This window comes from Triticum aestivum, chromosome 7A, assembly GCF_018294505.1.
Source record: "Triticum aestivum cultivar Chinese Spring chromosome 7A, IWGSC CS RefSeq v2.1, whole genome shotgun sequence".
NCBI lineage: Eukaryota > Viridiplantae > Streptophyta > Magnoliopsida > Poales > Poaceae > Triticum > Triticum aestivum.
The window spans coordinates 479,489,396-479,512,998 of NC_057812.1; the positions used below are offsets into that span (position 1 = coordinate 479,489,396).

Sequence of the window (23,603 nt, forward strand, 5' to 3'; positions counted from 1 at the left end):
GGCTCAATTCCGCGGATATCGCACTCATTCCTAAGAAAGATGGGGCTGAAGATATATCAGACTTTCGACCCATCAGTCTCATACATGCTATCGTGAAAATTATTGCCAAAGTGATGTCCAACCGGCTCGCCCCACACATGAACGACCTTGTTTCACAGGCGCAGAGTGCTTTCATCAAACGACAATGTATACATGATAACTTCATGTACGTGCGCGATCTTGCGAGGCGTTTCCACCGAAACAAAACACCAGCGTTACTTTTCAAGCTTGACATCAAGAAGGCCTTCGACTCTGTTCACTGGGACTACCTCCTCGACCTTCTCAAACACCTTGGAGTTCCTCCATGCTTTCGTGGTTGGGTTTCGACTATCTTGGCTTCGGCATCTTCGCGAGTCTTGCTCAACGGTATTCCGGGCAACCCTATTAAGCTTGGGAAGGGCTTGAGGCAAGGAGATCCTCTATCCCCCCTCCTTTTCGTCCTGGCGATCGATCCTCTACACCATATTCTCAGGAAGGCTACTGCCCAAGGAATGTTGCACCCTCTTGGTGGTAACGCTATGACGATCAGGGCGTCCCTCTACGCGGATGATGCGGTTGTTTTTCTTGCTCCCATCAAAACCGAAGTCAAGTTCTTTGTGGACACGCTGGCCCACTTTGGAGAGATTACAGGCCTGCATACCAACTGCTCGAAAAGCCTAGTGGCCCCAATCCGATGTGACAACTTGGATCTGAATGATATCCTCCTCTTCTTCCCGGCCAACCGATCATCTTTCCCTATGAAATACCTGGGTCTGCCGTTGTCGATCAAAAGATTAAATAGAATCCACTTCCAACCCCTCGAGGATAAGATTGCAGCTCAACTTACGCCTTGGATGGGAAAACACGTCGCATCGCCTGGAAGGGTTGTGCTTGTCAAGTCGGTTGTAACAGCGATTGCTATATATTACTTGACGGTGCTAAACCTCCCTGTGGAGGTCATGAAAAAGATCGACTCCCTGCGGTGTGCATATCTCTGGGCTGGTTGTGACAAGGTTTCTGGTGGAAAATGCAAAATCAACTGGGAGCAAGTGTGCAAATCTAAAATGCATGGTGGCCTAGGTATTCTCAACTTGGAAAAATTTGCTACTGCCCTTCGCATCTGGTGGTTGTGGGGAGCTTGGACGGATCCAAGTAAGCCTTGGGTAAACTTGGGGACCCTGTGTGATGACAAAGATAAAGACATATTTGTTGCTGCCACCAAGGTTCTGATTGGAGATGGGATAAGGGCTTCGTTTTGGGAGTCTGCTTGGCTGAATGGTATGAGACCCAAAGACATCGTGCCAAATATTTTTGCGATCTCTGCAAGAAAAACTGCATTGTCCAGAAGGCCTTACATAATAACACATGGGTCTCCAGAGTGGACATTGGTGGGAACCTTGATGTAAACCACATAGTCGAGTTCGTCAACCTTTGGAGTGAGCTATCACACATTCACCTCAACCCCGGCGTGGCTGATTCAATTTCCTGGAAGCTCACCAATGATGACCAATATTCAGCGGCGACGGCATACCGTGCACAATTTCTTGGCCCTATCGACTCAGATATGCCTCTTTTGGTCTGGAAGAACTGGGCTCCTCCCAAATGCAAATTTTTTGCTTGGTTGGCCATCAACAATAGGATTTGGACGGCAGACCGGCTTCAGCGTAGGGGCTGGCCCAACTGTAACCTTTGCCCGCTATGCAAACAAACGCCAGAATCAGCAGCTCACCTTCTCTTCCAATGTCGTTACACGGTTAGAGTTTGGGGAATGATCAAAGCATGGCTCGGTTTACATGATGTCCATCCTACGGATTGGGGAGGCATGGTTTCAGTCAAGGAGTGGTGGCGCAACATAGCTTCCGGGAGGTCACAATCTCGAAGGGCACTTCTTTCCCTTATGCTTCTTATCTCTTGGGAAATTTGGAAAGAGCGAAATGCACGTGTGTTCCGCAGCACGGCAATTCCGGTCGGGGTGCTTGTGGCTCGCGTCAAAGCGGAAGCTTCGCTGTGGTGCCTTGCCGGGGCGAAATATTTGTGTAATATAATGCCGCGAGAGTGATGCTTGTAATCTGGTCTTTTGGCCAAGACTCTTAAACCTTCTTCTTATTCAATGAAAATGGCAAGCCTTTTGCCTTAGTTTCAAAAAAAAAAATGGACACATAAGAAAAAAGTGAAATTGTATTTGGATGAGTAGATCAAGAGTAATAACCTAAACACTATTTGGACAAATGGTGTTAAAAAGTCTGTCGTGGCAGCGATTTGTAACTGATGTTGCGGCTGCTCTGGGAATGTCACTGGTGCATACTAATTCGTCGAAAATGGTTCACGCGGATCGCGGGTTCTAGCCGTTGGATCAAGTGACGATGGATGGCTGTGAGGGCTCCACGTCATCTAGGGTTATGGGGCGGCGACGTGCTCACTGGCAATGGAGAAAAACGATGGCGGTGGCTTCTAGCATTGATGATGGCAACGGACCGGAACTCCCCGGGATCAGAAGAGACCACTACGAGGTGCTTTTTTTTTTTGAAAGCCACGAGGTGCATATTTGAATGCAGAGTATATGTGTGCGCTTCTCGGCGACAGGAGCATCCTCCTGCGGTGGTGACAAGTGGCTGGAGCATCAATGGCACCGACGAGCCTCCGGCGAAGGTCCTTGCGCTCGTTTGAGGTGTTCTTGAGCAGAATAAGATGTGCGGGAGATGTGTGTTGGACAGTAGAATAATACATCGGTTGGGGTGAGGTGCGGCCAGTAGAATATAATACATCGGTTGGGGTGAGGTGCCAAGAGCGCTGGTTAGGAACTGGGCCGCTGGCTAGCTCGGTAGAATAGGCTTAGGAATTATACTGTTTAATATTTTTCTACTTTTGACAATGGTTTCATCTAAAAGCAAACCATTTAAATTTGGAAAATTATAATAAAATTCTTATAATTCCAAAATACTATTCTAGAGCTAAAAAAATTCTATCCTAAATATTTATGAAACAATACATAAATAATTTTATAAACTTTATTATGGGCTTTAGAAATGCTTCCTAAAATAAATGTAGGGCTTATAAACAATTCCCAAAATAGTTTTTGAACTCCAAATAAAATATCCAATATATTTTAAACATTTCCCAACCCATCTATATTGAAGGAGTCACATTACCTTCTCTCTTGTGATTTTATTTTTGAGTTGGCATCGTCTCAAATATTGAAATTCAAATAAATAATATTCATTCTTCTCCATTTTTTTCTATTTGAGAAATTCATGTCATCCTCTCTCGCATCTAAGTTTAAATAACTTTTAATATTCTCAAAACTAAAAATAAGATACAAATGAACATTCGAGAAAGTCCTTTTACTCTCTCATTTGAATATTCATTTTAATTCCAAAAGTTTCAAATCCTAGTCTCAAACAACACACACAAGTTTTAATTGATCCTATTTAAATAATTAACATTCCAAAATTTAGAATTTTAGGATGCTACACGCTTGCATATTAGTTTCAGTCGCCAATCATTTGCAACACTTCTGATCTCTATTTCGACTTTGCTTTGGACTGTAATTAACGTGCACGTACGTCTCTGTAAACCTCTACAAGAGGCAAATAACATTTCATGTGCTTCGTGTGGGATTGATACCCTTACTTGAAAAAAGATACAATTGTACTCTGTGCACTTGCAGATCATCAGTGGTCCGTGTCCTGGCTCCATGGTGAATGCGTGATCAGAAACACGACGGGACGATAATTTAGTGGAAGCGTCGAAAATGTCACTGAACTGCTCAAGCAGGACAATTACTTCACATGCCCGTTCTGAAGTATGAATATCAGATGCATCTAGAGTATAGTCAACAATCTCCATGGCCCATACGTCATTGCCTGGATCACATTATCCAACTGTTACAAATAAATGGATTGCAAAGTCGCCGACATTGGAGAATGAATCCCCTGCAAGGTTACTAGGGTGCCATTGTGCAGAAATTACAGAGATTGTAACATACGCTCCTAGCTGTAGTACACGCATAGTAGTTTGGAATGTGCAACCATGACAGAGCTGGAACTAACTGTTGAGACTGCATCTGCTGTCCATTAACCACTGTAACTTTGACTGTCAGTGCCAACACACAGTTTAAAGCAGCGCGGGGAGCAAAGTTTTCGTCCACAAAGCTATAGCCTATAATTGCTTCCAGAATCCACTAGAGTGAACATAAGTTGATTTCCAACTAGAACTAGGAGACGAACGGTGTCACTTGTTTTAACTCCAGAAACAAACATTCAGGGAAAGTTGACATCACTCGACCACTTCAGGTTCAGACAACAGTTCCAATGCTTGCACTGCTTCCTCTGTCAGAATTCTCCCATGTTCACCCAATTGAATGGTCAATAGCTGCATTGGTTTCTTGCATTGATGTTCCAGTTTCTGCCATAGTCGTCAGGGTTTTCCCATGCAGCTGGGTTTACAGATTTGGAGCAACAGGTGGATACCCTGCTCGATGTTGCACTACAGCTCTTGGGCGAGGACGATTAAGCTCCACTTCTTATTCCCAAACTCTTGCCAGAATCACACCTCGAGTAACACTAGCTGGAGACTGCAATCTTTTAGAACGAACAGAAATTTGGACACAAAGAATTTTCTGTTGAGATAAGTATCCAAGGCAATCAAATTATACGTCGCTGCTTCGAAAGCCAAACGATATTAGGAAACTCTGCCAATTTGCTTCAGTTGCAGTTGCAGTTGCAGGCTGCAGCAGCCCTGTCATATGACTGCCGTATTCTTCATGCCCAAATTCCAACTCAAATTCCAGAGCGAAATCATCCCAAGGCCACTCACGATGACGACGACTTTTGAGCGCTTGCCTGATACAGAGAGGTACCTCCTGATACATGTCAAAGTAGGTGATGGCCAAGTCGATCCAGAGACAGGGGTTGGTGCCCGGAGAAGCGAGAAAAGTCATGCTTGCCCGGCTTGACGGCGCACTCCCAGTCGCGATCTGGTACCAACTCCCCGGCGTCGATCCCTAGGAGGAAGCTCGTGTCGTGTCGTGTGCCACCTCTGCACGCGGATCACTCTGTTCAAACGGTTAACCCGATGTTGTGACGCGGCCCACGGCCGCCTGTGGTTCCTCCGGTGTCTCCGGCAACGAAGACTTGTTGTTGGCGAGGCGGGGTACCTCGACTTGTCACTTGTGATGGCCGGGTCGCGGACGGCATGCCGGTCTCCATGGTGACGCCGGTCGCCGTGGACGGGTCGGCCGCCGCATTCATTGCCGTGCCCTATTGCGGTGATTACCAATTGGGTATGCGCGGAGGCCTTAGACGGTCCCATGCAGCCAACCTAGCTAGTGATTTTGCACGAAATATTACCGATTGCACCCATCGCAGTGGAATTTTACGGTCGGATCCGGGTTCAACGTGCGTAGGCGGATGCAACCTAGGCTCTAGATCCCAATCGTGAGGCCCCAATGTAGGGTTCTCGGTAGGATTTGCGGATTTTGACAGAACTGGGGATTTTTTTTAATTTTTTTTGAAAAGAAGAAAAACCCCTGGCCTCTACATCAGAACGATGCATACGGCCATTAGAGCAGAGAGAACTGGGGATGAGCATAGACTTTTTTTTAACAGTTCGCAGAGCAGAGAGACTTGAGGGACAGATGAGCGAGGTAGGCGAGCTACAGACGTTTGCATTCATCAACGATAACCAGAGTACAGCTCTACCTGCGTTTTAAACACACACACATCACTCACTCAGTCACTCTGGCGCGCAGGCCTCACATGCATACACCTACGCTTTAGCCACTGATTCTTAGATCAGAGAGTACACTATGATCTAAATATCGTTAGATTATTAGTGTCATGTATATAGATAATATAACCCAAGTCAGTTTGCACTTTTAAAGGCTTATTACAATGGATATCTCACAGAGCAGGTCCGACTGTTGTCTTCTAATTTTCTACTTAAAGCTTTTATAGCATTAGTTGCATTTTCTGTTCTAAGTTACAACAGAACATCAAACCACTCCATAGATATGCATACGGCTGTAGTCACTCAACTGGCTACCATAAAAACATCTAACAAACTGAAACACACTTGAGATCAAGAAAACATCTCAAACTGACCGGGCTTGCAGACACTGTCAATAGCATGGATTAGTTTTCTCCGTGGTCCTACGGCAATAAGGCCCATCTCTTTCAGCTGGTTCATTGTAAGGGAGACCATCTGATACATCCCAATACCTTCACTGTCCAATTTTTTGACAAACCATCCAAGACCGCAAGTCAAAAGCCAATTCCTCAGCCCACCGAACCGAGCAACCCGTCTCTGAAGAAGTCGTGCTCGCAGTACCTTATTTGTGACATTTGAAGAAATAATTGGCATCCCAGGATCATACATGTTGCCGAGTGGACTTGTTGCTTTCTCAGTGGCTTTATGGGACAGTCCTTCAACAGCATGATCTGCATGTTTAGTCCACTCAGACTTTACAACAAGGGCAGCAGCACTTCGTGACGATTCTCCCCTCATCTTTGCATCATCTTCATGAACAATTCTTTCAGAAGGGCAGGTTCGAGATTTCTTGATGCAGGCGTCGACGCCAAGGCCCTCCAAAGATTTCTTCGTAGAAAAATATTTTGGATGCTTCTTTGTGGCAGCATTGCAGTTTCTCCTGCTCATTCTTGGTAGGCTAACCTGTCTAGAACTTACTATGGGTGTGCCAGCTTGAGGGCTTGCAGCCGCAGGTGATAGTGGAGGGATCAATATGGTGATCCGCTGTTTCTTGACTATAACCCAATCATCGTCCTCATCAACTATATTCACTGGCCGTGATGGATCAATGGAAACCTCTGAAAGTGGTTCCTGAACATCCATATCTGACATAGCTACTGCTCTGTTCATAAACTGATGAACCTCTGAATGCGGTTCCTCACCATCGATACCAGACATGGTTAGCACTGTGTTCATGAACTACCTTTCAATGGAACTCATAATCTCATTTACTGCAATAAGGCAAAAGAAACAGCAATTGAGCATTTATATTTCCATATATTGTACATTGTTGAAATGTGAAATACATCTCGCGAAAAAAGTGAAATACATGCAATTACAAAAGGTGTATATCAAGACTTTGGTATAATAATATGTGCAACATATTACCTTACGAAACAGCATGCTGTATATGATAGAGAGAGAAGAACGTAGTGAAAGCAAGAGTGTAACATATTATGAGGTAAAAAAAATAAAGAGTGTAACATATTATGCAACAAGCAGCACCTGCCCAGGAATGAGTCACCTACAATTTCATCCAGATTACAAAATAAGAGGGTATCCATCACAAAAACAAAATACCCGATCAGTTTCTGCAGCTTAAAAGAGGTACCAAATATATTAATCAAGTAAAGTGGTACTAAATCGGCGACACTTATTTTGGGACGGAGGGAGTACTTGATTTTGCAAAAAACTTATCCTCCCCCAGGCAAGGGGTCTGCATTTCTTACAACAAAAGATCAACGGAAATGTCAAATTGTGGCCGAACTATAATTCAGTAATTCAGAAGGCAACCAGCCAAGGTCAAATTGGAAATTGGAGCAAGTAGCAACTGGTATTATCGTGTAGCCGTACTATGTAGGGGAATCAATGAATCACTAACACCCACAAGATCAGGAGCATCGACAGGCAGCGACTAAATGATGGGACGGGGAATTCAGTTAAAACCACAAATATCTTTCAAAAGTTAATCTCTAATACCACCCGTGCAAAAAATCCAATGGGGGCCAACTCAAATCAAACTCGTGTGCATTCATTTCTTCTTGGTCAACGATCGCGTAGATGAACTTCATGTCTTTTATTTAACTGTTATTTGCTTGCTCTAGTTCGTAGTCTTTGTGAGCTGATTTCCTCAGCCACAGCAACAGAAATAATCCCCAAACAAGCCAGGGTTCTTCACCAACAAACAGAGAGAAAACAATCTGCTCGCCGTGGCTTCTTTTGCCCCGTCGCCGTCGGCACAGCAGATCGTGTGGACAGCGGCGGAGCCAGGATTGGAGCAAGCAAAATGTACCCGTGACGAATTATAAAACAGAATCTGGGTTAATTGCAGACTTATAAGGTAAGATTGAATTTGAACTCTTAGTCTCGATGGGGAATGGAGATGAAATCCCTTGATCTGGTATTCAAGCATAGGAAATCACCTTGCTCCTGATGCTGTCTGGAGCAGCCGGAACTGCGAGCAGCAGCAGCGCAGCCGCGCGGGCCCACGCGACAAGCCGGTGGGGAACGCGCCGGCGAGCGACGAGCTGGACCAGCAGGGCCGTCGCGGAGGCGGGGGGCGACGGCGACGCAGCAAGATGCTAGGGCGGCGCGGCGGCACGGCGGAGCAGAGGCGGGGCAGCGGGGGAGCGTGACGCGTGAGGCACTGAGGCGTGACCCTTTTCTCTTCGTTGACAGTAGAGTGAGCTTGGTGCTGGTGGCGCAGTCCCGCGAGGAAGAGCTAGCAGAAGAGACTTGCAGGTTGCAGCCGTCGAGCGTTCCGTCCAGCACCCCAGATCCGATTGATCAATTTCTTTTACTTAAATATAAAAGAGCATACAATCCGGTATCTACGGTTCCGGAGAGAGATCAGACATGAGAGTGAGGCGTCTGTTGCCGGGTGTAACCACACGCCGTTTGGGGAAGACAAGATTTTCCCCTAATTACATGCTTGTAATTAATCATAACATACCCTTTAATCTGCGGTTGACCATGTAGAATCATCATACGATCGTTCATGTAGCCCTATCATCTTAAACGGATTCTCCTCCAAAAGTTTTTCATAAAATCTTTGATGAGAACCTGAAACATAAACTTACAAAAAGAAATAGCTTAATGTGTAAGGATATCTCAAAAAGAGACTTCCCCCCTCACACCCGTAAGTTTCGAAGTCGTCACATACCAATTTCATGAACATATTTTTTAATGTAGAATTTGGTAGAGACTTGATAAATAAATTAGCAAGATTTTCGCATGATTTGACTTGCAAGATGTTTATTTTCCCGCTTTTTTGAAGATCACGGGAAAAAACACTAAGAAATATGCTTAGTGATATTACGCTTGATGTATCCTGCATCTGTGCAACACATGCCGCATTACCTTCATAGATAATGGTAGGTGATTCTATCTGATCAATTCCACATGACTGTTGTTTGTGATTTATCATTCTGCGAAGCCATACACATTCATATGATACGTCAAATAATGAAATTATTTTAGATTGATTGGTAGATGTTGCCACAAGAGTTTATTTCGAAAACTTTCATGATATAGCAGTATCACCATGTAGGAACACAAAATCGGTCTGTGATCTGGTATTATGGGGATCAGATAAATAGCCAACATCTGCGTATCCAATCATACCAGAGTCCGGATTTCTCTGAAACCGGAAAATAGGCCAAGATCCTTTGTGCCTTGGAAATATCGAAAGATATTCTTCACTCCAGACTAACGGTGTTTGGTGGGAGCTAAGCTGTGTCTAGCAAATAGATTCACTTGAAATGTGAGGTCGGGTCTCGTGCAATTTGCAAGATACATAAGCGCTCCAACGGCACTGAGGTATGGAACTTCGGGTCCCAACACCTCTTCTCCATCATCCTCTCTACGTCTAGAGAACGAACCACCATGGGAGTTTTAGATGGATATGATTTGTCCACATTAAATTTCTTCAATATTTTCTGGATATAGGCAGCTTGGTCTACCATGATACCCGAGGGAAGGTGCTCAAGTTGAGTACCTAAGCAAAATTTGGTTTTACCCAAATCCTTCATCTCAAATTTCATCTTTACGTGCTTCATCAATATTTGGTGTGTTGTCAATGATGTTGAGATCATCAACGTACATAGAAATGATGCAAAATCCTATAGAGGACTTCTTGATGAAGACACATGGGCAATCACTACTATTGGAGTAACCTTTCTGAAGAAGGAACTCACTGAGTCGGTTGTACCACATCCGTCCCGACTACCTTAAGACATATAATGACTTATTCAGCTTTACACAATACATGATGTGTCTTGCACTTTTATTCAGGACAAGAGATTCCATCAGGAACCTTCATACATATGTCTGAATCTAGTGACTCGTAAAGATATGTGGTCACGACGTCCATCAACTGCATAGATAGACGATTTTGCACTGGCCAAGATATAAGATATCGGAAAGTGGTTCCACTCATTACTGGAGAATATGTCTCATTGAAATCAATGCCGGGTTTCTGCGTGAAACCTTGTGCTACGAGCCTCACTTTATATCTCACCACCTCATTGTTCTCATTCCTTTTTCGGAGAAAACCCCATTTGAATCCCACAGAGAAAACACTGGGAGGTGTCGGTATTGCTTCAGTGAATACCTTTCTTTTGTTAAGCGAGGCAATTTCATCTTGGATTGCATCCTTCCATTTAGGCCAATCAGAGCGCTTTTGGCACTCAACGATAGTCCTTGATCATGATCAGTGAGAAGGGTATCTGCAATATTTTAGCAAAATATATGTTGACATCATAGTCTTACGGTCAAATGATTCTCCAAAATCAACATAGTTGATGGAAATTTCCTGCACCCTTGGTGACTCTTCGTGATTTCCCAATACGTTTGAGTATGTGTATTCCAATGTCCCAGCTAGTGTGCGCAAACTAAAACTGGGTTGTGGAGGTTGCCCTTCCACTGGGTGTATACAACCCATGAGGTGTTTGACAACGTTGAGTTGACTTGCATTTACTGACTTCGAGGTTTTTCTCCTTGATTTCCGTTGCTGCTTGCTAGAAGCTTGCTCTAGATCAGAGGTCATGCTACTCCCCCTCATTTTACAAATAGGGAGTTGAGTGGTTTTTATTGATACATCCACTCTTTCGGGCGCATTTCTGGCCAAATTTCAGGATATAGTAACAGCTTTCAGATCAGTAAATAAATCTGGCAGATTATTTGCAAGATGTTGCAAATTTATGATTTTCCAAACTTGGAGTTTAGTCTCTTGGGTATGTGGATCAGAGGATGAAATGGCTTGAGCATTCCAATCAAGTTCCAGGCATTCTTTCTGGTACTTGAAATATCCCCTAATGTCAGAAAATGCTCCTCATAAAATATGCAATCAGCGTGACAGGTTGTGAACAGATCCCCAGTAAGGGGTTCCACGCACTTGAGAATCAACGGTGATTTGTACCCCACATAGATCCCCAATTTCATGTGTGGGTCCATAGATGTCTGCTGTGGTGGTGAGATCGGGATGTATGGAGCACATCCGAAATTACGCATATGGGAAATGCTAGGAAGATTTCCACGTACCAATTGCAGAGAGGAAGTACTATGATATGCAGTTGGCCTCAATTGTATCAAGTCAGTGGCGTGTAAAACAGTGTGGCAAGTTGCAATTCATCAACGAAGGTCTTGCAATGAGTTTGATCCTCTTAATCAATGATTCAGCCAAACCATTTTGTGTATGGACATATGGAACAGAGTGTTGAACTTCAATCCCCAAAGCCATGCAATAATCATGCCCATTCGAATTGACTTAATTCGACTTTCTGGATAATGGGCTTGCAACTTAATGACTTGCCTCATTATTTTGGAAAATGCATGGTTCCGTGTGGATAGAAGACACACATGTGACCATCATGTAGATGCGTCAAGGAGAACCATGAAGTACCTAAAAGGTCCAGATAATGGTTGGATGGGACCACAAATGTCTCATTGAATACGTTCAAGAGACTAAAGTGGTTCATCTTGTATTTAAAGGTGCGAGGGCCTCAAAATTAGTTTTCCCGTGTGTAGGATTGAAAGTAGGTCTAGAGGTGGGGGTGATTTGACTACTTGACCAAATAAAAATCTAACCTTTTCCCAATTTTAAGTCTTGGCAGATTTTAGCAATTTACCACAAGTCAAGCAATCAACCTACACATTCAATTCTAAGAGTGTAGTCGCGGAAAGTAGAACGTTGCATATGAAGGTAAAGGGAAGGGTTTGGAGAAGGCAAATGCAATGTAGACATGGAGATTTTTGCCGTGGTTCCGATAGGTGGTGCTGTCGTACGTACACGTTGATGGAGACTTCAACCCACGAAGGGTAACGGTTGCGCGAGTCCACGGAGGGCTCCACCCATGAAGGGTCCATGAAGAAGCAACCTTGTCTATGCCACCATGGTCATCGCCCACGAAGTACTTGCCTCACTCGGGTAGATCTTCACGAAGAAGGCGATCTCCTTGCCCTTACAAACTCCTTGGTTCAACTCCACAATCTTGTCGAAGGCTCCCAAGTGACACCTAACCAATCTAGGAGACACCACTCTCCAAAAGGTAATACATGGTGTGATGATGATGAACTCCTTGCTCTTGTGCTTCAAATTATAGTCTCCCCAACACTCGACTCTCTCACACATATTTGGCTATGGTGGAAAGATGATTTGAGTGGAAAGCAACTTGGGGAAGGCTAGAGATCAAGATTCTTGTGGTTTTATTGGAATGTCTTGGTCTCAACACATGAGTAGGTGGTTCTCTCTCAGAAAATGAGTAGTGGAAGTGTAGGCACGTTTTGATGGCTCTCACTTGAATGGAGAAGGGGTGGAGGGGTATATATAGCCTCCACACAAAATCCAACCATTACATACATTTGACCCAACTCCGTCAGACCGAATAGAAGAACTCGATGAGACCGATTTAGTTCAAAATGTGAACTTAGGAATCCCAGTGGGACCAACATGATCAACTCAGTGGGACCGATGTGTTAGGGCTAGGGAAAAACCTCATCGCGGCGAGACCGATTTCAACAATGAGCAAACAGAGAGTTGGTCAGGCAAACTCGGTGGGACCGATTGCACATTTCGGTGAGACCGAAATAATTGCAACACACAACAGAGAGTTTGCAAGGCCATCTCGGTGAGACCGAATTGTCTAGGGTTTCTGGCAGTGACTAGGTCAAATGAACTCGATGGCGCCGGATACATCAAATCGGTGGGGCTGAGTTTGACTTTAGGTTTTGGACATATGTGGAAATGAGAAAGTGGCTGAGGGTTTTGGAGCAATATCACTAAGCACCTTGAGCAAGTAGACCATTAAGCAACACCTCATCCCGTTTTAATAGTATTGGCTTTCCTATGGACTCAATGTGATCTTGGATCACTAAAATGAAAATGAAGAGTCTTGAGCCTTTGACAATCTTTGTCCTTAGCATTTTGAGGGGTCCACATCTCTAGTCCATGCCATGCCAATCATTGAACTTCCTGAAATATTTAACTTGAATGGATATTACTTCAATGAGCTATATGTTGTTATGAATTACCAAAACCACCCGGGGATTAGTTGCACTTTCAATCTCCCCCTTTTTGGTAATTGATGACAACATATAGATCAAAGCTTCGACAAATGATAATATGAATGAAATACACTATCGCTTTGAGAAGTATGTGATAAGCAAGAACTCCCCCTAAATTTGTGAATTATTTAAAATTTGCTTTTGAATGCAAATGCACAATCGATTAGGATCACATGTCACTCTTCCATGTCACATACATCTTGGTGGAGCGATCAAAATGATAAGATATAAAGAGCATGCACTCATCACCAAGGAAAAACATGATTGATCATACACAAATATCACAGATAGCATCATGTAAGCACACATTAAAGTATAGTATGATCGAACACATGATCACAAGAGTATCTCACAAACAAGCAGAAATATAGTAGCATGAATCAAACGAGCAAACAATCAAAGCAAATGATCAAAGTAGCAAGAGAGGCAACAAAAGGCAAAATGCTCTCTCTTTCTAAGCCTAATGATCTATACACTTTCTCCCCCTTTGGGAACAAGTTACCAAAAAGCTTTAAAACGCATAGTGCTATGCGCCACTGTAGGCACGATCTTCGAGAGCTCCTGAAGTGGTCTTTGGCTTGTTGCTTCGGTGTGCGTAGATGGCGTGGAGAGGAATCCATCTGCAAAAGCTTCAGCTGATGTCTGTGGAGCTGGAGGAGTTGAAACTAGAGGTATAACTGAGGTAGTTGCTGCAGGTGCTGAAATGGTAGTCCTGGAGTCTCTGGCAACTGGCCCAGCTGTAGACCTTTGTGCCATTGGCACTCTCTGAAAAACATCAGTGGTTGGTCCGTCATTCCTGTCCTCAACTTCTTCCTGGAGCTTCTCCACAATAGATTGGATCCCTGTAACCTTCACATCTAGATCATGGAATTTGGTCTCAATGATCCTCTCAAGACTTTCTTGATTCCGAGTCAGGGTGGCTGTCGGTGTCAAAACCGACGGATCTCAGGTAGGGGGTCCCGAATTGTGCGTCTAAGGCGGATGGTAACAGGAGGCAGGGAACACAATGTTTTACCCAGGTTCGGGCCCTCTTGATGGAGGTAAAACCCTACGTCCTGCTTGATTTATTCTTGATGATATGAGTATTACAAGAGTTGATCTACCACGAGATTGGAAAGGCTAAACCCTAGAAGCTAGCCTATGGTATGATTGTATGTCGTCCTACAGACTAAAACCCTCCAGTTTATATAGACACCAGAGGGGGCTAGGGTTACACAAAGTCGGTTACAAAGGAGGAGATATCCATATCCGTACTGCCTAGCTTGCCTTCCACGCCAAGTAGAGTCCCATCCATACACGAGACGAAGTCTTCAATCTTGTATCTTCATAGTCCAACAGTCCGGCCAAAGGATTTAGTCCGGCTGTCCGAAGACCCCCTAATCCAGGACTCCCTCAGTAGCCCCTGAACCAGGCTTCAATGAAGATGAGTCCGGCGCACAGTATTGTCTTCGGCATTGCAAGGCGGGTTCCTCCTTCGAATACACCACGGAAGAATTTGAATACAAGGATAGTGTCCGACCCTGCAAAATAAGTTCCACATGCCACCGTAGAGAGAATAATATTTCCACAAATCTAATCTGCTGACTTGTTTTGGCAACATGACATTATGCCATGGCCCGGTGATTATTCGAACCGTTTCCTTTAACTAGCCCGCACATAACGCGAGGCAGTTTTTTTGACACATCTTGTCAAAGCAGAGATCGTGTCCCCCTTATTACGGGATTCTCATCAATATGGGCGTGGGTAACCCAACCACGCTTAGGACTCCTAGATTTTAGGCAAGCCCCAAACGGTCACGAGGAGGACACTTGACATTCACCCTCTTTATAAAGGGTCAAGGTTTTTACTTTTTTCCTCCCGTGCTCAATCGAATCCTTCCGCCGCCTCGAGTTCTAACACCCAAAGCTCAGGTCAGGTGTTTCGAACCTTCAATCATGTCCGGATCCAGCCTCCAGGGCCGGTGGATGCCCTCCTCCGTCACGGAGGAGTATATCAGGAAGTTGAGGGAGGCAAGATACTTGACCGCAGAAGTCTCGCATCGGCTGCCCGCCCGAGGGCAGGTCGTCCCTACTCCTAAACCCAACGAAGATGTCGTGTTCATCTCCCACTTTCTCCGAGGACTAGGCTTCACTCTAGATCCCTTCGTTAGGGGTTTGATGTTCTATTACGGGCTTGATTTCCACGATCTAGCCCCGGATTCCTTCCTCCACATCTCGGCATTTATTGTCATATGTGAGGCCTTCCTCCGCATTACCCCTCACTTCGGTCTGTGGCTCAAGACCTTTGATGTGAAGCCGAAGACGGTCGAGGGGAAGTATGCAGCGTGCGAAGGTGCATTAATAAGCAAGATTGCTAGAGCTTCGTGGCCAAAAGGTTCCTTTCCAGAGGTGTCCGTATTATGGCAAAGGGAGTGGTTCTACATCACCTCTCCCAGAAGTGCCAAGTGGGTAGCTCCCCCGCCTTTCGCTCGGGCCCCCCACCACAACTGATGTCATGGATCAGCAGGGGGCTGAGCTGGGGTCCAGCCAAGGACGTGCCCATACTACAGAGCCGCATCCGGGATCTCTTCGAGGGATATTTTAGTTTGGTTATGGTAGTGCAAGTCATGCTGGTTCGTCAAGTCCAGCCTTGCAAACGTCGGCCCCTCCATTTATGGGAATTCAACCCGGAAGGACCGCGCGCTATTTAGAATTTCCTCGGCCTGACGCACGAGGAGATGTACCAGTCGTTCTTCGGTCCCCAGATAGAGTGTCCGGATACCTCCGAGGATGTGGGCCTGAGCAGAAACCGCACCACGGCCCAAGTAAGTAATCCTCTAGCCGAACACACTGTCTTTCTTTTATCATGACATCATTCTGAAGGATCGCTCTTTGACCAGGACTGGATAGCAAAGGCGAAGATGATCCGGTGTTCGGCTCCCCTTCCTGAAGGCTTGGACAATCCGGTGCTGGAAAAGATGCTCAAGCCAGCACCTTGCCTGGTGCCCGCAAAGGAAGATGAAGGGGGGAATGAAGAGGGCCAAAGCGGGCCTCCACCGCTATCTGCTCCAACCAAGGGAACGAGCGTCTCCGTGAGGGAGGATAGCCAAGAGAAGGAGTCTAACATTCCTTCGCCCTGGGGGAGGAAGAGGACTACCTCTGATGATCCAAAAACCAAGGTTTCCAAACGGGAGAAGAAAACTCCACCAGAGGGTCCCGTCTTGGAGGGTGCTTTTGCCACACAAAGTTCATGCGGGGATCAGCCCTCTAACGAGTCGTAAGTGATCAAAATTTACTTGATAGCAGAAATATTCTACCTTACTTCCGAGGAAACTAACCGAAGCGTTTATCTTGCAGTTCGAATCTTAGCCCTTCTCAATAGAGCTCGTCTTCAGGGGACCTTCTTCCGAAGATGATGGAGAGCGAAACGCCTCCCCCAGACTCCCCCGCTCAAGAAGCGGGCGACCTTGAAGTGTCATCATGGAGGGCCTCTCCGGATCCGGTGAGGCCAGAAGATAATCCCATAGTCACCCGAAGTCCCCAGCATCCGGCTCTTGAAGAGGGCATACAAAAGAGTCCGGCGCCGTCTGGTATGCGATCGGACGTACTAAGGGATCTGCTGAAGCGAGCGACCATCTCGGAAGAACACCGTGCGTTGATGGGTACGGTGATGGAAAGGATTTCATCCGCTGAAAGCGGGTTGCATGACGCCTTTATGAGTCTACTAACGGGCTTTGAGGTACGTAAAATGATATACCTTTGTGATGGTGCCGCACGTTTTTAGGTGTGCCCGGTGTAGATAGTAGCCCCTGAGACTCTGGTTGTCACCGAGAACGGTGGCAAATAGAGGATCGTAGTCCTAGGTAATAACCATACCGCCTTTATGTGCAGGTAGTGGAAGCTCCGGTGGCTAGCCAGACTCATGAGTTTGCCGAACTAAAGCGGTAACTAGATGCGGCGGATGCCGACATCGAGCTTGTTAACAAGCGGCTTGACGAGGCACATGGTAAGTGATATTTTCTGGTAATGTCACATAGTAAGAGCAGCGTGATGCCAGTATCTTTAATATGTTGTGACTGCAGATGGAGCTGCCACTGTGGAGACCCTTCGGGCGGAACTTGCCCAAGCCAAAGAACAAGCAAGGAGTAGTAATGCGGCTACTTTGAAGGCGGCTGAAGAGTTAAGAGCCGAGAAGGCCGTGCATTGCGAGAGCAAAGAGAAAATGGCCAAGATGGCTATAGAGTTCAAAGAAACTGCCGACCGTTGTCAGGTCCTTGAAGAAGAAAACCGAACGAAGGCGACGGACCTCGAAAAGGCCACGATAGCGACCAAAGACACCCGCTCTGCCATGAGAGCGAAGAAGGAGGAGCTGCGTGAAGCCAGTGATATTGTGGCTGGGAAGCCCTTTTTGCTGCGGAGGAAGTTCGGAGATCCGCGGTACACCCCTCTGGATCGGCTGTGGAGTTCGGCAGACGCATATCTGGATTTGACAGCGAGTGCTGTCGATGCGGCCGAATACTTCCGAGATCAAACAGATCGTGAAGTGGACAAGCTATTCTGGTTGTAGTTTAATGTTCCAGAGCGTCTGCTTCCGCTAACTGATCATCTTGCCGAATGGGACGAACTCAATAGATTGTCCACACTTGCCATGAGGTCCGTCGTAGATCATCTGTAGCCGGAAAAACCGAAGCTGAACAACTATTTCAGCTTAGTGCAGCAGTTCCTTGGCGCGATGCCGCGCATCCATGCGATGAAGAGGTCGGCGTGCATAGAAGGCTCGCGAATGGCTTTTGCCCATGTCAAAGCATACTGGGCGGAAATGGATGCTACCACTGTTGCGGCACAAGGTTCGGCCATAGGCCGAGTGGCTGCCGAGCACTATTTTGAAGAAGTTCTTGAGGGTGCTCATTTGATAGAGGCCCAGTGCTCGAAGAATATTATGTTTGAGTGACATGTATTCCCATTATAAAAACAATGTTTTATTAATTTTATCAAGGCTATATTTATACTTTTTCCCGAAAGTATTGTGATGCCTCCTGTGCGGCCATTTTATGTATACATGTGTATAACCTGAAAGATTGCAGTCGTCGGCTTCAGCCCCCACGCATATAATGCGGGGGTGTTCGCAGAAGACGCGTATTCACACTTAATCCAACGTCTTGGTCCTACTAAGGAGGTGAGAGCGCAACGAACTAGGCAACCAGACTATAATGCTTTAGCACTTTCACTTAGCCATATGAGTTTGACAGTGGGGCTACTATATAGCCCCTGGTGGCGCCGCACTCTCCCGAGTTCGGGGTGCGTACATGCCCGGCTGGGAAACGGCCCTTCGTTAAGGCGGAGGAATTCTAGGATTCCGATAGGTCATCGAGTGGTTGACCAGTCTCGCGCTATATCATGACAGTCAGTTTTCGGCTTTCTCTACTGAGGTGCTTGTCCGGATGAACCAGGGCACAATCGCAGTAGTTCTCCTGGTGCCGCCTTAGCCGATAGAGCGGAACGTAAGGCGGCAAAACACAGGAGCCGGGCAAACCCAACATTTTACCCAAGACATGATTCGGACCTGATGCATATAAGGCCAAACTCGCGACGCCGAACACTCCCTAAGGTATTTGGTCTTTATGGTGTAAACCGGGCCTAAATAGTGCCCTTTGTAAGGAGCCCCTAATGTCCAGGTACGTGCATTGTTCTGACGTGGCCACATGCCAAGACGCCAGCATCCTTCTCAATTGTACTGAGAATCCAAGGGATGTGTATCAACAAGAGACAGTAAAAAAGGTTGATGCAGGGTCTTAATCTAAAAAGAATCCTTAGAACGGGTCCCTGCTGCACGTCTGCGCCCGTGTCTCCATTGTGCCATATCCTGGACGGGTGTAGCATGATTGTCATCTGTAAAAGAGAGGAACTTAGGTGAAAAGTTGTCGTGCACAAAGGTGGGTTTAAAGAAACCATCTACAGTTCAAGATGAGTAAAAATTGCCACTTGTTTGTGTGCATTGAGCCCCTTGTATTTGTAATAGGGGTGTGGCCATCAAACCTGTATGAATTTCCTATAGCTGCACCGGACTCGTCTAACCATGTCCGTGGTCTTGACGACCTATCGAATGCTTTAGTTGGTGAGGCCGTTTTAGTGTGCGGCTGCCAAGGCAGCCACACTCTCTTCGGCCCGCAGGGATCGCTCAATATTTCCATTTACTGTAATGATGCCACGTGGACCGGGCATCTTATGTGTGAGGGAAGCGTAATGCGGTATTGCATTAAAGCGAGCGAAAGCTTCACGTCCAAGTAGTTCTTGATAGCCACCTTGGAACGGAGCAATGTGGAAGGTTAAATTTTCGCTCCGTAAGTTATCGGGGAAGCCAAATATAACCTCTAGTAGCAGGGAGCCCATGCAATGAGCCCCTGGGCCTGGCGTTACTCCTCTAAAGGTAGTGTTGTTGTGGCGAATTTTCGTTGGGTTGATCCCCATTTTGCGGATTGTGTCCTGATATATCAGGTTTAAGCTGCTGCCACCGTCCATCAGGACTCGTGTGAAGTGGTATCCGTCAATTATTGGATCTAATACCAAGGCAGCCCACCCTGCGTTCCGGATACTTGCTGAGTAATCCTGATGGTCGAAGGTGATCGGTTGAGACGGCCAGTGGCAGAACTCCGCGGTGATAGGCCCTTGGGCATGTTTGACTAGGAGTGCCGATTTGGTTCTCCCTTTTATCACGTGTAGCACGTTTACTGTTTTGACTTCTGGTGGAAATTTATTCTGTTCCTCAGTGTTTTGCTTGTGAGGCTCATCCTCGTCTTCGCTTGGTGTATCCTGCCCCTTATGTTCGGCGTTGAGCTTGCCGGACTGCTTGAAGACCCAACATTTTCTATGGGTATGATTTGCAGGTTTATCGGCGGTGCTATGGATCTAACATATTTGGTCTAGAATTTTGTTTAAGCTGGATAGTTCATCTCTAGCGCCTTTAGAGGGCGGCTTTTGCTGACCTGGCCGAGAGCTTATGAACCCGGCGTTTACCGCCGTGCTCTTCGGGCTATCTTCTTTATTCCGGCACTTATTATTTTTGCTGCGTCGTGATTTCCCGTTTCCATCTCTAACTTCGGATGTACTTGGGTCGCTGGTGTTGCATCGGGCTAGCCAGCTGTCCTCGCCCGCACAAAAGCGGGTCATGAGGCTTGTTAATGCTGCCATTGTTCTTTTCTTGGCTGAGGTGCCTGGTAAGCCATTCGTCTTGGACGCTGTGCTTAAAGGCTGCCAAGGCCTCGGCGTCCGGACAATCAACTATTTGGTTCTTTTTAGTAAGAAACTTGTTCCAAAGCTTTTGGGCTGACTCTCCGGGCTGTTGAGTTATATGACTTAGATCGCCTGCATTCGGTGGTCGGACATATGTCCCTTGAAAATTTGCCCAAAAGGCGTCTTCAAGCTCTTCTCAGCTTCCAATGGAGCTTTCAGGGAGGCTTTTAAGCCAGTGCCGAGATGGCCCTTTGAGCTTGAGGGGTAAGTACTTGATGGCATGGAGATCATCCCCTCGAGCCATATGGATATGGAGGATATAGTCCTCAATCCAGACCCCAGGGTCTGTTGTTCCGTCGTATGCCTCTATGTTTACGGGTTGGAATCCCTCTGGAAATTCATGGTCCAGCACCTCATCGATGAAACATAGGGGGTGTGCGGCACCCCTGTATCTGGGTGTACCATGGTATTCGGATGTTTGTTGTATTGCATCATATGCTAGAGCGCGCTTGCGTGGTCCATAGATGGATCTGGTTGTGCCGTCCTTTTGATGCGAGCCTTCGCGTGGGTCGCGCATTGGCTTATGTGCGGCATTGTTCGCCGCTTTATGTTGGCCGTGAGGTCGTCTATCCGGCCAGATGGCCATTTTAATTTTTGGTTGCGGGGGATCTAAGGCCTCCTCATCGAATTCAGGTAGCAACTTCCGCTTCGGGTAGCTCTTGGTGTGGCGATTACTGCCGTACTTTGCTGCTGTGTTGAGTACTTCACTCCATTTTATTTTGAGTGTGTCTTGTGCAGCCTTGAGCCTTTGCTTCTGTTTTTTAGACTCCTCGCCGTGGCAACAAGCCTTTGGTGGGCATTACATTGCTCCTGGCGCCTGTCCGGTGTGATGTCGTCAGGACTGTTATCTTCGACGGGGTTGGGTTGTTCGGCTTGATTTTCCGTGTTACCGTGGTCGGGCAATGGTTCACCCTGCTCTAACACTGGGTCTATGTGATCGTTATTTCTGCCGGGGCGGGATTTGGGGCGGCGTTTACGCTGCCGCTTTGACTGCTGCTCGAGGGAACCACCCATCACTGCGTCCTTCCATTCCTTGTCGTTATTTTCTTTGGGTGTGTCCACCATGTATACGTTATGTGATGAAGTGGGCGTCCAATGCCCTATGAGCAGTGGTTCTTCTTCGACTCCTGCATCGTCGTCCATACCGTCGGTGTCTTTGGAGTCGAAGTCGAGCGTGTCGGTTAAGTCATCGACAGTGGCTACTAAGTGGGTGGTGGGTGGGCGGCGAATTTCTTTGTCATCCGCATCCCAATCCTGCTGGACGTAGTTCGGCCAGGATTCTCCTAACAAGGAGAGAGACCTTAATGAGTTCAGAATGTCACCGAAGGGCGAGTGCTGGAAAATATCTGCGGAGGTAAACTCCATGATCGGCGCCCAATCGGATTCGATAGGTACGAGCGTAGGCGGTTCGGAGTCCGTGGCCGGAGAAGGATCCGACAGTTTGGCAACACGGCTCTCATGAAGGGTAAGGTCGATATTCGGCTCGATCGCCGCTGAGGGTACGGCCTCCATGATGGGGTCCATCCACCCGTCCATGGATGGCGCAACTGGCTCCGAATTGAGGCTCGGGGCGGCTGCCGGTGCGATCTCCTGAATACGGTCCGATGATAGAGCTAAATCGTACTCATCATGATCGCGCGGCGCACAAGGCAGGGGCTCGAATCCGTCGAAGATCAAGTCTCCGCGGATGTCGACCGTGTAATTTAAGCTTCCAAACCTGACCTGGTGGCCAGGGGCGTAACTTTCGATCTGCTCCATATGGCCAAGTGAGTTGGCCCGCAGTGCGAAGCCGCCGAACACAAAGATCTGTCTGGGAAGAAAAGTCTCACCCTAGACTGCGTCGCTATCGATGATCGTAGGAGCCATCAAGCCTAATGGCGACGACACAGAGGAACTCTCAATGAAAGCACCAATGTCGGTGTCAAAACCGGTGGATCTCGGGTAGGGGGTCCCGAACTGTGCGTCTAAGGCGGATGGTAACAGGAGGCAGGGAACATGATGTTTTACCCAGGTTTGGGCCCTCTTGATGGAGGTAAAACCCTACGTCCTGCTTGATTTATTCTTAATGATATGAGTATTACAAGAGTTGATCTACCACAAGATCGGAAAGGCTAAACCCTAGAAGCTAGCCTATGGTATGATTGTATGTCGTCCTACGGACTAAAACCCTCCGGTTTATATAGACACCAGAAGGGGCTAGGGTTACACAAAGTCGGTTCCAAAGGAGGAGATATCCATATCCGTACTTTCTAGCTTGCCTTCCACGCCAAGTAGAGTCCCATCCGGACACGAGACGAAGTCTTTAATCTTGTATCTTCATAGTCCAGCAGTCCGGCCAAAGGATTTAGTCCGGCTGTCCGGAGACCCCCTAATCCAGGACTCCCTCAGTGGCCAAGCCCTTCTCAATCCTCATAGTAGCCTCAAGCAGATAACTGAGTTGATCTTGCTTGGTCTTGAGTATCACTTGTGAAGCATGTGCACTAGCTGCCATTGCTGCTTTAGCAGCCTTTGCTCTCTCTCTCTCTCTCTCTCTCTCTCTCTCTCTCTCTCTCTCTTCTTTCCTTTAGCAGCCTATTCCTCTCTTGAATCAAGAGTGAAGTCCATAGTTTCCTGAGTGGAGGCTCTGGCTTTTGACATGGGCTTCCTCTTAGCAGGAGCTTTCTTTGGCATACCAGACTTTGTGGCAGCAGCAGCATCATACTCCTTCTTGAGCACCTTTTTCTTTGAGGTTACTTCCTCATCAACAACAAAATCCTCATCTTCAGATTCTGAGGTTCTCTTCTTCCTTTTCCTAGTAGCAGCCTTAGGCAAGTTGCTGGGAGTGCTTCTGCTACCATCATCATAACTGTTGTTGGAGGTACTAGTGCCCTCACTAAGATTCACCTGCTCCTCAAACCTGTTTTGACTGTCACTGCCCTCTAACATCTCTGAAACTGACCATGTGAATAGATATGTATAGGTATAGTGGATGATCATCACAAAGCACAGCTATTTTCGCAAAACTATTGA

General features: G+C 46.6%; 1 protein-coding gene across 1 annotated transcript; it reads right to left on the reverse strand.

Annotated features, from left to right (window-relative positions):
• Positions 1–5,825: 5,825 nt before the first annotated feature.
• Positions 5,826–8,547, reverse strand: LOC123147674 (uncharacterized). The gene is made up of 2 exons (XM_044566946.1): positions 8,187–8,547; positions 5,826–6,995 (listed from the first exon to the last, which is right to left on the reverse strand). The coding sequence occupies exon 2, from the start codon at positions 6,958–6,960 to the stop codon at positions 6,097–6,099; it is 864 nt and encodes a 287-aa protein (XP_044422881.1). The 5' UTR covers positions 6,961–6,995; positions 8,187–8,547; the 3' UTR covers positions 5,826–6,096.
• Between the last annotated feature and the right edge of the window lie 15,056 nt (positions 8,548–23,603).

What these genes read in the sequence shown, in the direction of transcription:
- LOC123147674 (XM_044566946.1), bottom strand. Translation starts at nt 6,960, where the DNA reads ATGAACACAGTGCTAACCATGTCTGGTATCGATGGTGAGGAACCGCAT.